Source organism: Bombina bombina, chromosome 6 (assembly GCF_027579735.1).
Source record: "Bombina bombina isolate aBomBom1 chromosome 6, aBomBom1.pri, whole genome shotgun sequence".
NCBI classification, from domain to species: Eukaryota; Metazoa; Chordata; class Amphibia; order Anura; family Bombinatoridae; genus Bombina; species Bombina bombina.
The window spans coordinates 74,263,375-74,278,478 of NC_069504.1; the positions used below are offsets into that span (position 1 = coordinate 74,263,375).

At 39.3% G+C, this 15,104-nt stretch overlaps 1 protein-coding gene across 5 annotated transcripts in view; it reads right to left on the minus strand.

Moving 5' to 3' along the window:
- UPF2 (UPF2 regulator of nonsense mediated mRNA decay) overlaps nt 1-15,104 on the minus strand; it is a 654,310-nt gene that overhangs the window by 141,555 nt on the left and 497,651 nt on the right. For all 5 annotated transcript variants that reach the window (XM_053716468.1, XM_053716466.1, XM_053716467.1 and 2 more), the window contains 2 exons: nt 10,947-11,051; nt 9,750-9,848 (listed from right to left, as the gene is read on the minus strand). In XM_053716468.1, the coding sequence (XP_053572443.1) occupies nt 9,750-9,848; nt 10,947-11,051 (204 nt within the window). The remainder of the gene's footprint in view (nt 1-9,749; nt 9,849-10,946; nt 11,052-15,104) is intronic.

A 15,104-nucleotide genomic window follows, 5' to 3' on the forward strand; every position in this document is an offset into this window, starting at 1 on the left:
GTGGGAGGTGTATTTATAGGCATTTTGAGGTTTGGGAAACTTTGCCCCCTCCTGGTAGGAATGTATATCAGATACGTTACTAACTCATGGACTCTTGCCACTTACATAAAAGAAAAGACCCCTTCAAAGTAAATTAAGGGGAAAAGCAAGTAAGCATTAACCATTAAGTCTTTCTTTTCATTTATAAAGTGAATGGCGAGACTGAGCAGGCTGTGATTAGATAACAAGAATGTGACGCTGTTTTAATGGTGGGGGGGGGGGGGGAAAGACTGACTACGGGGTTAATAAGGAGGTGGTATCCAACAGCGCTAACTGTAATAGACCTATAGCTCCTAGAACCAATGGGTCCCTAGTTACCCATAGAGAACAGAAAGCGAACTAAATGGTTAATGGGAGGGGCGCCTAAATAAGGCTAGGTCTTTATGCTAATGTGGTACAAATGTCACAGAGGTCCGTTGGTTAATAGATAAAATGTATAATACTAGTATGGATAAATAGCATAATAACCGAGGAGGACCAAAGATAGTAGGGTTAAGTATAAGATTATTACAATTTAATATAATTGGAGAATTATAAGTGCAATTCTTACTTCATTAAAAGGTCAATTTATTACAAATATATCATGGATCCATGTTTAAAATTACATACAAGAAATTATAATAATTAATAAAAATTCGAACAGTTAATACAAATCTAACAACGGTTACAATAGTCTGTTATAGTAAAACAGATTAAAAACAATACATTAAGCACAGGAAATACAAATCTAACAACGGTTACAATAGTCTGCTATAGTAAAACAGATTAAAAACAATAAATTTGGCACAGGAAATACTACTCTAAAAGATTACTCTAAAAAATTATATTAAAGTGCATATGCTTGTAAAATCTGTCACACAGTGCAATAGAAAGCCACCCTAAATAGGGTGATAAAAAAATAATAATAAAAATGATTATAATGTGAGAGTTAGTGCATCATGAAATGTCCCAAATACAAAGTTCCAATATGTCCAAGTGTTCAAAAGAAATGGACCAAATGATCCAAAATGTTAATGTGATGCAGTGGTTAAATTAAATCCAAGTGAGGGGTGATGAAAAATAAAAAATGAAAAACAAAATGTACGATCAAAAATCAAAAAATCAAAAATAAAAAATAAAAATAGAAATAAAAATGTTCAATTGCTGTGATGTGATGATTCAAACTAAAACAGTGATAAAACCTTGGAGATGTTCAAATAGAAAAAATGTTGTTCTTTAAATCCTGTGAAAAGAAAATATACAACATAGAGCAGTACTGTTTCCAAATAACTACAAATATGAAAAGTATCTCACCATATAAGCCAACGCGTTTCGGCCCACTGTAGGGCCTTTCTCAAGAAAACAGTACTGCTATGTTGTATATTTTCTTTTCACAGGATTTAAAGAACAACATTTTTTCTATTTGAACATCTCCAAGGTTTTATCACTGTTTTAGTTTGAATCATCACATCACAGCTATTGAACATTTTTATTTTTATTTCTATTTTTCATTTTTATTTTTATTTTTTGGTTTTTGATTTTTGATCGTACATTTTTTTTTTCATTTTTTATTTTTCATCACCCCTCACTTGGATTTAATTTAACCACTGCATCACATTAACATTTTGGATCATTTGGACCATTTCTTTTGAACACTTGGACATATGGGAACTTTGTATTTGGGACATTTCATGATGCACTAACTCTCACATTATAATCATTTTTATTATTATTTTTTATCACCCTATTTAGGGTGGCTTTCTATTGCACTGTGTGACAGATTTTACAAGCATATGCACTTTAATATAATTTTTTAGAGTAATCTTTTAGAGTAGTATTTCCTGTGCCAAATTTATTGTTTTTAATCTGTTTTACTATAGCAGACTATTGTAACCATTGTTAGATTTGTATTAACTGTTCGAATTTTTATTAATTGTTATAATTTCTTGTATGTAATTTTAAAAATGGATCCATGATATAATTGTAATAAATTGACCTTTTAATGAAGTAAGAATTGCACTTATAATTCTCCAATTATATTAAATTGTAATAATCTTATACTTAACCCTACTATCTTTAGTCCTCCTCGGTTATTATGCTATTTATCCATACTAGTATTATACATTTTATCTATTAACCAACGGACCTCTGTGACATTTTTACCACATTAGCATAAAGACCTAGCCTTATTTAGGCGCTCCTCCCATTAACCATTTAGTACGCTTACTGACTACAGGGTTCTATGAAGAAAGAATGGTGGATTATTTGAACGTTACTAGCTCATGGACTCGTCACTTACATAAAAGAAAAGAACTTTTCCAAGTAAATTAACGGGAAAAGCAAGTAAGCTGCATTAACCATTAAGTCTTTCTTTTCATTTATAAAGTGTTTCTGCCTTTAAACATATTGACCCTGTTGCCAATAAAGTTGCCCTTGAAAGTACCCTTAACCATAGAAGGATAAACTGAGTCCCAAATATATCCACTTGAGGGTTAACCTCAAAAGTGCTGTCCTTCAGTACCTAGAAGGCAAAAGCATTTACCTGTGGATCCAGCTGCAGGGCAGGTAACAGCTACTAAGGTGTGACTGGTATTCCTCCCTGTCAGTGACCTGTAGTAAAAGAAAGAACAGAGTAACCAACCCTGGCTTTCTGCAAAGGGGTAACAAAAGTGTTAGAAGGCAGCGAGGTGGTCTTTGCTTTACTTCTAACTGCTAAAAGCCACCACTACTCTTACTAAAGAGATTGACGTGAACACAGCTAGACCCCAATCCTTGCTTGCAGGGAAAAGTACCCATAAAAGGATTAAATATCTTCAGACACCGTCTTCGCACATCCTCCATTGACAGAGGCCAAGAGAATGACTGGGGATTATGGGTAGGGGAAGCTACACTTAACAGCTTTGCTGGGGTGCTCTTTGCCTCCTCCTGCTGGTCAGGAGTTGAATATCCCACTAGTAATTGGAATGATGTTGTGGATTCTTCATGCCATAGGAAAGAAAGATACTTTAAGCAAAAGTTGAAAGGTGAAGGCAATCAAAGTTTTTGTTCCTTTCTTTTGATTATTAGGAAAGTTACATGATATAATTTTTCTGGCTTGGATATCCTGCATTCTTTGCAAGAGAAAAATAATACACACACATACCAATACATGATACAATAATTCAAGACACTCATCTTAAATCTTATTACGTTTAACTATCACAAATCTTTAGAAAACCGATAATCAACTAAATTATGTATAAAAAACATAATTTATGCTTACCTGATAAATTTATTTCTCTTGTAGTGTAGTCAGTCCACGGGTCATCCATTACTTATGGGATTATATCTCTTCCCCAACAGGAAGTTGCAAGAGGATCACCCAAGCAGAGCTGCTATATAGCTCCTCCCCTCACATGTCATATCCAGTCATTCGACAGAAACAAGACGAGAAAGGAGAAACCATAGGGTGCAGTGATGACTGGAGTTTAATTAAAAATTTAGAACTGCCGTAAAAGACAGGGCGGGCCGTGGACTGACTACACTACAAGAGAAATAAATTTATCAGGTAAGCATAAATTATGTTTTCTCTTGTTAAGTGTAGTCAGTCCACGGGTCATCCATTACTTATGGGATACCAATACCAAAGCTAAAAGTACACGGATGATGGGAGGGACAAGGCAGGAACTTTAAACGGAAGGAACCACTGCCTGTAGAACCTTTCTCCCAAAAACAGCCTCCGAAGAAGCAAAAGTGTCAAATTTGTAAAATTTTGAAAAAGTGTGAAGTGAAGACCAAGTTGCAGCCTTGCAAATCTGTTCAACAGAGGCCTCATTTTTAAAGGCCCAGGTGGAAGCCACAGCTCTAGTAGAATGAGCTGTAATCCTTTCAGGAGGCTGCCGTCCAGCAGTCTCATAGGCTAAACGTATTATGCTACGAAGCCAAAAAGAGAGAGAGGTAGCCGAAGCTTTTTGACCTCTCCTCTGTCCAGAGTAAACGACAAACAGGGAAGAAGTTTGACGAAAATCTTTAGTTGCCTGCAAATAGAACTTCAGGGCACGGACTATGTTCAGATTATGCAAAAGTCGTTCCTTCTTTGAAGAAGGGTTAGGACACAATGATGGAACAACAATTTCTTGATTGATATTCCTGTTAGAAACTACCTTAGGTAAGAACCCAGGTTTAGTACGCAGAACTACCTTGTCTGAATGAAAAATCAGATAAGGAGAATCACAATGTAAGGCAGATAACTCAGAGACTCTTCGAGCCGAGGAAATAGCCATCAAAAACAGAACTTTCCAAGATAACAGCTTGATATCAATGGAATGAAGGGGTTCAAATGGAACACCTTGCAAAACGTTAAGAACTAAGTTTAAGCTCCACGGCGGAGCAACAGTCTTAAACACAGGCTTAATCCTAGCCAAAGCCTGACAAAAAACCTGAACGTCTGGAACTTCTGCCAGACGTTTATGCAGAAGAATAGACAGAGCAGAAATCTGTCCCTTTAACAAACTAGCATATAAGCCCTTTTCTAAACCCTCTTGTAGAAAAGACAATATCCTAGGAATCCTAACCTTACTCCATGAGTAACTCTTGGATTCGCACCAATGTAAATATTTACGCCATATCTTATGGTAAATTCTTCTGGTAACAGGTTTCCTAGCCTGTATTAAGGTATCAATAACCGACTCTGAGAAGCCACGCTTTGATAAAATCAAGTGTTCAATCTCCATGCAGTCAGGCTCAGAGAAATTAGATTTGGATGGTTGAAAGGACCCTGAATTAGAAGGTCCTGCCTCAGAGGCAGAGACCATGGTGGACAGGACGACATGTCCACTAGGTCTGCATACCAGGTCCTGCGTGGCCACGCAGGCGCTATCAGAATCACCAATGCTCTCTCCTGCTTGATCTTGGCAATCAATCGAGGAAGCATCGGAAATGGTGGAAACACATAAGCCATGTTGAAGACCCAATGTGCTGTCAGAGCATCTATCAGCACCGCTCCCGGGTCCCTGGACCTGGATCCGTAACAAGGAAGCTTGGCGTTCTGGCGAGACGCCATGAGATCCAGATCTGGTTTGCCCCAACGATGAATCAGTTGAGCGAAGACCTCCGGATGAAGTTCCCACTCCCCCGGATGAAAAGTCTGGCGACTTAGAAAATCCGCCTCCCAGTTCTCCACGCCTGGGATGTAGATCGCTGACAGGTGGCAAGAGTGATACTCTGCCCAGCGAATTATCTTTGAGACTTCCAACATTGCTAGGGAACTCCTGGTTCCCCCTTGATGGTTGATGTAAGCCACAGTCGTGATGTTGTCCGACTGAAATCTGATGAACCTCAGAGTTGCTAACTGAGGCCAAGCTAGAAGAGCATTGAATATTGCTCTTAACTCCAGAATATTTATTGGGAGGAGTTTCTCCTCCTGAGTCCATGATCCCTGAGCCTTCAGGGAATTCCAGACTGCGCCCCAACCTAGAAGGCTGGCGTCTGTTGTTACAATCGTCCAATCTGGCCTGCGAAAGGTCATCCCTTTGGACAAATGGGGCCGAGAAAGCCACCATAGAAGAGAATCTCTGGTCTCTTGATCCAGATTTAGCAAAGGGGACAAATCTGAGTAATCCCCATTCCACTGACTTAGCATGCACAATTGCAGCGGTCTGAGATGCAGGCGCGCAAATGGTACTATGTCCATTGCCGCTACCATTAAGCCGATTACCTCCATGCACTGAGCTACTGACGGGTGTGGAATGGAGTGAAGGGCACGGCAAGCATTTATAAGTTTTGATAACCTGGCCTCCGTCAGGTAAAGTCTCATCTCTACAGAATCTATAAGAGTCCCTAGGAAGGGAACCCTTGTAAGTGGCAATAGAGAACTCTTTTCCACGTTCACCTTCCACCCATGCGACCTCAGAAATGCCAGAACTATCTCTGTATGAGACTTGGCAGTTTGAAAACTTGACGCTTGTATCAGAATGTCGTCTAGGTACGGAGCCACCGCTATGCCTCGCGGTCTTAGTACCGCCAGAATTGAGCCCAGAACCTTTGTAAAGATTCTTGGGGCCGTAGCTAACCCGAAGGGAAGAGCTACAAACTGGTAATGCCTGTCTAGGAAGGCAAATCTTAAGTACCGGTAATGATCCTTGTGAATCGGTATGTGAAGGTAGGCATCCTTTAAGTCCACTGTGGTCATGTACTGACCCTCTTGGATCATGGGTAGGATGGTTCGAATAGTTTCCATTTTGAATGATGGAACTCTTAGGAATTTGTTTAGGATCTTTAAGTCCAAGATTGGTCTGAAGGTTCCCTCTTTCTTGGGAACCACAAATAGATTTGAATAGAATCCTTGCCCTTGTTCCGTCCGCGGAACTGGGTGGATCACCCCCATTAGTAAGAGGTCTTGTACACAGCGTAGAAACGCCTCTTTCTTTATTTGGTTTGCTGATAACCTTGAAAGATGAAATCTCCCTTGTGGAGGAGAAGCTTTGAAGTCCAGAAGATAGCCCTGAGATATGATCTCCAACGCCCAGGGATCCTGGACATCTCTTGCCCAAGCCTGGGCAAAGAGAGAAAGTCTGCCCCCCACTAGATCCGTTTCCGTATAGGGGGCCCTCTCTTCATGCTGTCTTAGGGGCAGCAGCAGGTTTTCTGGCCTGCTTGCCCTTGTTCCAGGACTGGTTAGCTTTCCAGCCCTGTCTGTAACGAGCAACAGCTCCTTCCTGTTTTGGAGCGGAGGAAGTTGATGCTGCTCCTGCCTTGAGGTTACGAAAGGCACGAAAATTAGACTGTTTGGCCTTTGATTTGGCCCTGTCCTGAGGCAGAGCATGGCCCTTACCTCCCGTAATGTCAGCGATAATTTCTTTCAAGCCGGGCCCGAATAAGGTCTGCCCTTTGAAAGGAATATTAAGCAATTTAGATTTAGAAGTCACATCAGCTGACCAGGATTTAAGCCACAGCGCTCTGCGCGCTTGGATGGCGAATCCGGAGTTCTTAGCCGTAAGTTTGGTTAAATGTACGACGGCATCAGAAACAAATGCGTTAGCTAGCTTAAGTGCTTTAAGCTTGTTCATAATTTCATCCAATGGAGCTGTGCGAATGGCCTCTTCCAGAGACTCAAACCAGAATGCCGCCGCAGCAGTGACAGGCGCAATGCATGCAAGGGGATGTAAGATAAAACCTTGTTGAACAAACATTTTCTTAAGGTAACCTTCTAATTTTTTATCCATTGGATCTGAAAAGGCACAACTATCCTCCACCGGGATAGTGGTACGCTTAGCCAAAGTAGAAACTGCTCCCTCCACCTTAGGGACCGTCTGCCATAAGTCCCGTGTGGTGGCGTCTATTGGAAACATTTTTCTAAATATAGGAGGGGGGGGGGAAAAGGCACACCGGGTCTATCCCACTCCTTGCTAATAATTTCTGTAAGCCTCTTAGGTATAGGAAAAACTTCAGTACACACCGGTACCGCATAGTATTTATCCAGCCTACATAATTTCTCTGGAATTGCAACCGTGTTACAATCATTCAGAGCCGCTAATACCTCCCCTAGCAATATGCGGAGGTTCTCAAGCTTAAATTTAAAATTAGAAATCTCTGAATCCAGTCTTCCTGGATCAGATCCGTCACCTACAGAATGAAGCTCTCCGTCCTCATGTTCTGCAAATTGTGACGCAGTATCGGACATGGCTCTCCCATCATCAGCGCGCTCTGTCCTTAACCCAGAACAATCGCGCTTGCCTCTTAATTCTGGCAATTTAGATAATACTTCTGTCATAACAGTAGCCATGTCTTGCAAAGTGATTTGTATGGGCCTCCCTGTTGGCGCCACAATATCACGCACCTCCTGAGCGGGAGGCGAAGGTACTGACACGTGAGGAGAGTTAGTCGGCATAACTTCCCCCTCGTTGTCTGGTGATAATTTCTTTACATGTAAAGATTGACTTTTATTTAAAGTAACATCAATGCAATTAGAACACAAATTTCTATTGGGCTCCACATTGGCCTTTAAACATAGTGAACAAAGAGATTCATCTGTGTCGGACATGTTTAAATAGACAGATAGATAGCAATGAGACTAGCAAGCTTGGAAAATACTTTCAAATAAATTTACAAGCAATATAAAAAAACGCTACTGCGCCTTTAAGAAGCACAAAAAGCTGTCACAGTTGAAATAACAATGAACCAAATTAGTTATAGCAACCAAATTTTCACAGTAAATGTATTAAGTTAGCAGAGCATTGCACCCACTTGCAAATGGATGATTAACCCCTTAATACCCAAAAACGGATAACAATTATATAATTAACGTTTTTATCACAGTCAAACACACTGTCACAGGTCTGCTGTGACTGATTACCTCCCTCAAAACGAATTTTGAAGACCCCTGAGCTCTCTAGAGACGTCCTGGATCATGGAGGATGAAGTAGGAAGATTGTGACTGAAATTTTACTGCGCAAAAAAGCGCTAAAATAGGCCCCTCCCACTCATATTACAACAGTGGGGAAGCTCAGTAAACTGTTTCTATGCAGAAAACAAAGATAGCCATGTGGAAAAATCATGCCCCAATAAGTTTTATCACCAAGTACCTCACAAAAAAAACGATTAACATGCTAGTAAACGTTTTGAACATATATTTTAAAAGCTATGAAGTGTTATTAATAAGCCTGCTACCAGTCGCATTTACTGCAGTGAAGGCTCATACATTACTTCAGCATTAACAGTATTTTCTGAGTGAAATTCCATTCCCTAGAAAAATACTTCAGTGTACACACACTCATCAGCCTAATACCAGTCGCTACCACTGCATTTAAGGCTGAACTTACATTACATTGGTATTAGCAGTATTTTCTCAGTCAATTCCATTCCTTAGAAAAATAATTTACTGCACATACCTCGTTTAATAGGGAAACCCTGTATGCTATTCCCCTCTTTCTGAAGTTACCTCACCCCTCAGAATGTGTGAGAACAGCCAGTGGATCTTAGTTACGTCTGCTAAGATCATAAAAAACGCAGGCAGATTCTTCTTCTAATGCTGCCTGAGAACAAACAGCACACTCCGGTGCCATTTAAAATAACAAACTTTTGATTGAAGAAATAAACTAAGTTTAAAACATCACAGACCTCTCACAACGACCTATCTTTAGTTAGGTTGCAAGAGAATGACTGGGTATGACATGTGAGGGGAGGAGCTATATAGCAGCTCTGCTTTGGTGATCCTCTTGCAACTTCCTGTTGGGGAAGAGATAATCCCATAAGTAATGGATGACCCGTGGACTGACTACACTTAACAAGAGAAATCTGTACAGACTTTAGTGGATAATTCTGTGGAAGAATCATTATTTAAACTTTTCTAAAGGATTGTGACTTCTAAATGAGGGAAACTACGCTCCAGGAAATGAATGACATGTACAAATGTTTTGTAAGTTCATCACTAGAAGATAGCATTGAACTCAAAATAACATACCTCCTCTACTACAATACTTCCTTGTTCAAGAACTCTGCTTTTTAGTATCTGTTTAGACTATTTACATTTTCAAAATAACTTTTAAAAGACCAATACACGATTGCACTAAAATTAGGTTAATCAGTGATTAAATAGCTAATAAGAAAGCAACCTTGCGGGAAGATGTGTTTAGCTGTACAATGGTGCTATTAAAAAATACACAACTGAAATGGAATCTCAAATTAACTTCATTTAGGTATCTAATGAAAAATTCTTGGACTGCAATGAAACGTCTTTGCAGAGAATTCTATACCTGAAGATTTTCCAGCATCATTTTGTCAAGGGCCTGGATAAAGTCTTCATCCTCCGCACATTGTAAATGTTTGATTCCCCCTCCTTTAATCATCACCTCCTATAAAGGCAAACAAAAATAGTGTTACATTTTTATTTTATTATATTTTTTTACACAAACAGCAGCATGGGGTCTCTCTAGTCTGGCCCTTCTAGCTACCTAAAATTCAACTAATTATTAATACCTCTGACAATATTAGCCCTTTTGAACTGGCAAATGGTGTCATCCATACCTTTATATGCACACTAATTCTTAATTAGCTTAAAGGGCCATAATACCCAAATGTTTAAACACTTGAAAGTGATGCAGCATAGCTGTAAAAAGCTGATTAGAAAATATCTCCTGAACATCTCTATGTAAAAAAGAAAAATATTTTACCTCAAAAGTTCCTCAGTAGCCACCTCCCATTGTAAAGGATTTCTAAGCAGCATTTTAGTGTGTTTGTCCTGGGACATCTGAAGGGACTAGCATCGTGCACTCTCATATTATTTCACCAATCAGGTAAAGGAAGCTTACTATGAAATCTCATGAGAGTTAAGTCAAATCTCATGAGATCACAGTAAGAGTTCATGACCTCAGCACTGCTGATGCTGATTGGCTGCTGTTCATTTCTTCATTTTTTTAAATTTTTTTACCTGCAACTGGGAGCAGCTGAGTATAACTTTTTACACAGAACTTACTCTGCTGAGCTGAGGAGATTGTGAGGTAAAATATCTTCCTTTTTTACATAGAGATGCTCAGGTGATATTTTCCTGTCAGCTTTTTACAGTTATACTGCATCAGTTTCAAGTGATTTAGCATATGAGTATTATGTCCCTTTAATAAATAAAAAAAAAACATTGACCACTATGCTCACAATATTCAATTTTTACTATACTTTTTTATTTGACAATATTACTACTACACTTCAGATATGTTTAATATACTTTGGATATAAATGATTCCATCCTGCAACTCTCATTCAGGATTTGTTTTTCCGAAAAGCTTTCCTGAATTTATATGCCACACCTCAAATACACTGTAAAAAGGACTGAGCAAACTTAATGAAACACCATAGTTATAATCTGCATTATGTTCTTAATTAAAATATGAATTAATATGTTTGCACAATATACAGCATGCTGCTATCTTTCCATGCACAAAACCTTTAATACATACAGTGTTTTCTTCGTCAGTCTCATTTTCCTTGTTTGAGTCAGTCAAGTAATCTGTGTTCTCCTCCTCTTCTTCCTCTCTTTCATCATCTTCATTTTCAGATGCATCCTAAAAACGTGTTCCAACCAAAATATGTTTAATCAGCTACTCATAAAATAAATATCAAATGACAACCATTTTAAAAATTAAACAAAACTTTTACCAGCCAAAAATTGATCAATCAACTATTAGAGGAAGGCTACATATGTGTTTCAGAGTTACATAGAAGATGACAAACAACAAAAAATAAAAAAACAACTTTTAACACTTACTATGTACTTCAAAAATAGAAAATATGACATGCAGTATTGTTCACAATTATTAAGCCAAAGCAGCAACTCCCCTGTCCTAAAGCCCCTCTTCACTCCGTTCTGTACCCCAAAGCAGTCCACCATTTCTTCCTCTTAAACCCCCTATCCTCTGCTGCACTTTTTTGTCCCTTCAAAAAACATAATTTATGTAAGAACTTACCTGATAAATTCATTTCTTTCATATTAGCAAGAGTCCATGAGCTAGTGACGTATGGGATATACATTCCTACCAGGAGGGGCAAAGTTTCCCAAACCTCAAAATGCCTATAAATACACCCCTCACCACACCCACAAATCAGTTTAACGCATAGCCAAGAAGTGGGGTGATAAGAAAAAAGTGCGAAAGCATAAAAAATAAGGAATTGGAATAATTGTGCTTTATACAAAAAAATCATAACCACCACAAAAAAAGGGTGGGCCTCATGGACTCTTGCTAATATGAAAGAAATGAATTTATCAGGTAAGTTCTTACATAAATTATGTTTTCTTTCATGTAATTAGCAAGAGTCCATGAGCTAGTGACGTATGGGATAATGACTACCCAAGATGTTGATCTTCCACGCAAGAGTCACTAGAGAGGGAGGGATAAAATAAAGACAGCCAATTCCGCTGAAAATAATCCACACCCAAAATAAAGTTTAAATCTTATAATGAAAAAAACTGAAATTATAAGCAGAAGAATCAAACTGAAACAGCTGCCTGAAGTACTTTTCTACCAAAAACTGCTTCAGAAGAAGAAAACACATCAAAATGGTAGAATTTAGTAAAAGTATGCAAAGAAGACCAAGTTGCTGCTTTGCAAATCTGATCAACCGAAGCTTCATTCCTAAACGCCCAGGAAGTAGAAACTGACCTAGTAGAATGAGCTGTAATCCTTTGAGGCGGAGTTTTACCCGACTCGACATAAGCATGATGAATTAAAGATTTCAACCAAGATGCCAAAGAAATGGCAGAGGCCTTCTGACCTTTCCTAGAACCGGAAAAGATAACAAATAGACTAGAAGTCTTTCGGAAATTCTTAGTAGCTTCAACATAATATTTCAAAGCTCTAACTACATCCAAAGAATGCAATGATTTCTCCTTCGAATTCTTAGGATTAGGACATAATGAAGGAACCACAATTTCTCTACTAATGTTGTTAGAATTCACAACCTTAGGTAAAAATTTAAAAGAAGTTCGCAACACCGCCTTATCCTGATGAAAAATCAGAAAAGGAGACTCAAAAGAAAGAGCAGATAATTCAGAAACTCTTCTGGCAGAAGAGATGGCCAAAAGGAACAAAACTTTCCAAGAAAGTAATTTAATGTCCAATGAATGCATAGGTTCAAACGGAGGAGCTTGAAGAGCCCCCAGAACCAAATTCAAACTCCAAGGAGGAGAAATTGACTTAATGACAGGTTTTATACGAACCAAAGCTTGTACAAAACAATGAATATCAGGAAGATTAGCAATCTTTCTGTGAAAAAGAACAGAAAGAGCAGAGATTTGTCCTTTCAAGGAAATTGCAGACAAACCTTTATCCAAACCATCCTGAAGAAACTGTAAAATTCTCAGAATTCTAAAAGAATGCCAGGAAAAATGATGAGAAAGACACCAAGAAATATGTCTTCCAGACTCTATAATATATCTCCCTAGATACGGATTTACGAGCCTGTAACATAGTATTAATCACAGAGTCAGAGAAACCTCTTTGACTAAGAATCAAGCGTTCAATCTCCATACCTTTAAATTTAAGGATTTGAGATCCTGATGGAAAAAAGGACCTTGTGACAGAAGGTCTGGTCTTAACGGAAGAGTCCACGGTTGGCAAGAGGCCATCCGGACAAGATCCGCATACCAAAACCTGTGAGGCCATGCTGGAGCTACCAGCAGAACAAACGAGCATTCCTTCAGAATCTTGGAGATTACTCTTGGAAGAAGAACTAGAGGCGGAAAGATACTTCCAAGGAAGTGACAATGCATCCACTGCTTCCGCTTGAGGATCCCTGGATCTGGACAGATACCTGGGAAGTTTCTTGTTTAGATGAGAGGCCATCAGATCTATTTCTGGAAGTCCCCACATTTGACCATTCGCCCGGATGTAACGTTTGGCGACTGAGATAATCCGCTTCCCAATTGTCTATACCTGGGATATGAACCGCAGAAACTAGACAGGAGCTGGATTCCGCCCATACCAGAATTCGAGATACTTCTTTCATGGCCAGAGGACTGTGAGTCCCTCCTTGATGATTGATGTATGCCACAGTTGTGACATTGTCTGTCTGAAAACAAATGAACGATTCTCTCTTTAGAAGAGGCCAAGACTGAAGAGCTCTGAAAATTGCACGGAGTTCCAAAATATTGATTGGTAATCTCACCTCCTGAGATTCTCAAACCCCTTGTGCTGTCAGAGACCCCCAAACAGCTCCCCAACCTGTCAGACTTGCATCTGTTGAAATTACAGTCCAGGTCGGAAGAACAAAAGAAGCCCCCTGAACTAAACGATGGTGATCTGTCCACCACGTCAGAGAGTGTCGTACAATCGGTTTTAAAGATATTAATTGAGATATCTTTGTGTAATCCCTGCACCACTGGTTCAGCATAGAGAGCTGAAGAGGTCGCATGTGAAAACGAGCAAAGGGGATCGCGTCCGATGCAGCAGTCATAAGACCTAGAATTTCCATGCATAAGGCTACCGAAGGGAATGATTGTGATTGAAGGTTTCGACAAGCTGAAATCAATTTTAGACGTCTCTTGTCTGTCAAAGACAGAGTCATGGACGCTGAATCTGGAAACCTAAAAAGGTTACCCTTGTCTGAGGAATCAATGAACTTTTTGGTAAATTGATCCTCCAACCATGATCTTGAAGAAACAACACAAGTCGATTCGTATGAGATTATGCTAAATGTGAAGACTGAGCAAGTACCAAGATATCGTCCAAATAAGGAAATACCACAATACCCTGCTCTCTGATTACAGACAGAAGGGCACCGAGAACCTTTGTAAAAATTCTTGGAGCTGTTGCTAGGCCAAACGGCAGAGCCACAAACTGGTAATGCTTGTCTAGGAAAGAGAATCTCAGAAACTGAAAGTGATCTGGATGAATCGGAATATGCAGATATGCATCCTGTAAATCTATTGTGGACATATAATGCCCTTGCTGAACAAAAGGCAGGATAGTCCTTATAGTTACCATTTTGAATGTTGGTATCCTTACATAACGATTCAATATTTTTAGATCCAGAACTGGTCTGAAGGAATTCTCCTTCTTTGGTACAATGAAGAGATTTGAATAAAACCCCAGCCCCTGTTCCAGAACTGGAACTGGCATAATTACTCCAGCCAACTCTAGATCTGAAACACATTTCAGAAATGCTTGAGCCTTCGCTGGATTTACTGGGACACGGGAAAGAAAAAATCTCTTTGCAGGAGGCCTTATCTTGAAGCCAATTCTGTACCCTTCTGACACAATGTTTTGAATCCAAAGATTGTGAATTGAATTGATCCAAATTTCTTTGAAAAATCGTAATCTGCCCCCTACCAGCTGGGCTGGAATGAGGGCCGCACCTTCATGTGGACTTGGGAGCTGGCTTTGATTTTCTGAAAGGCTTGGATTTATTCCAGACTGGAGATGGTTTCCAAACTGATACCGCTCCTGTGGGTGAAGGATCAGGCTTTTGTTTCTTATTGTGATGAAAGGAACGAAAAAGATTATTAGACCTAAATTTACCTTTAGACTTTTTATCCTGTGGTAAAAAAGTTCCTTTCCCTCTAGTAACAGTTGAGATAATAGAATCCAACTTAGAACCAAATAATTTATTACCCTGGAAAG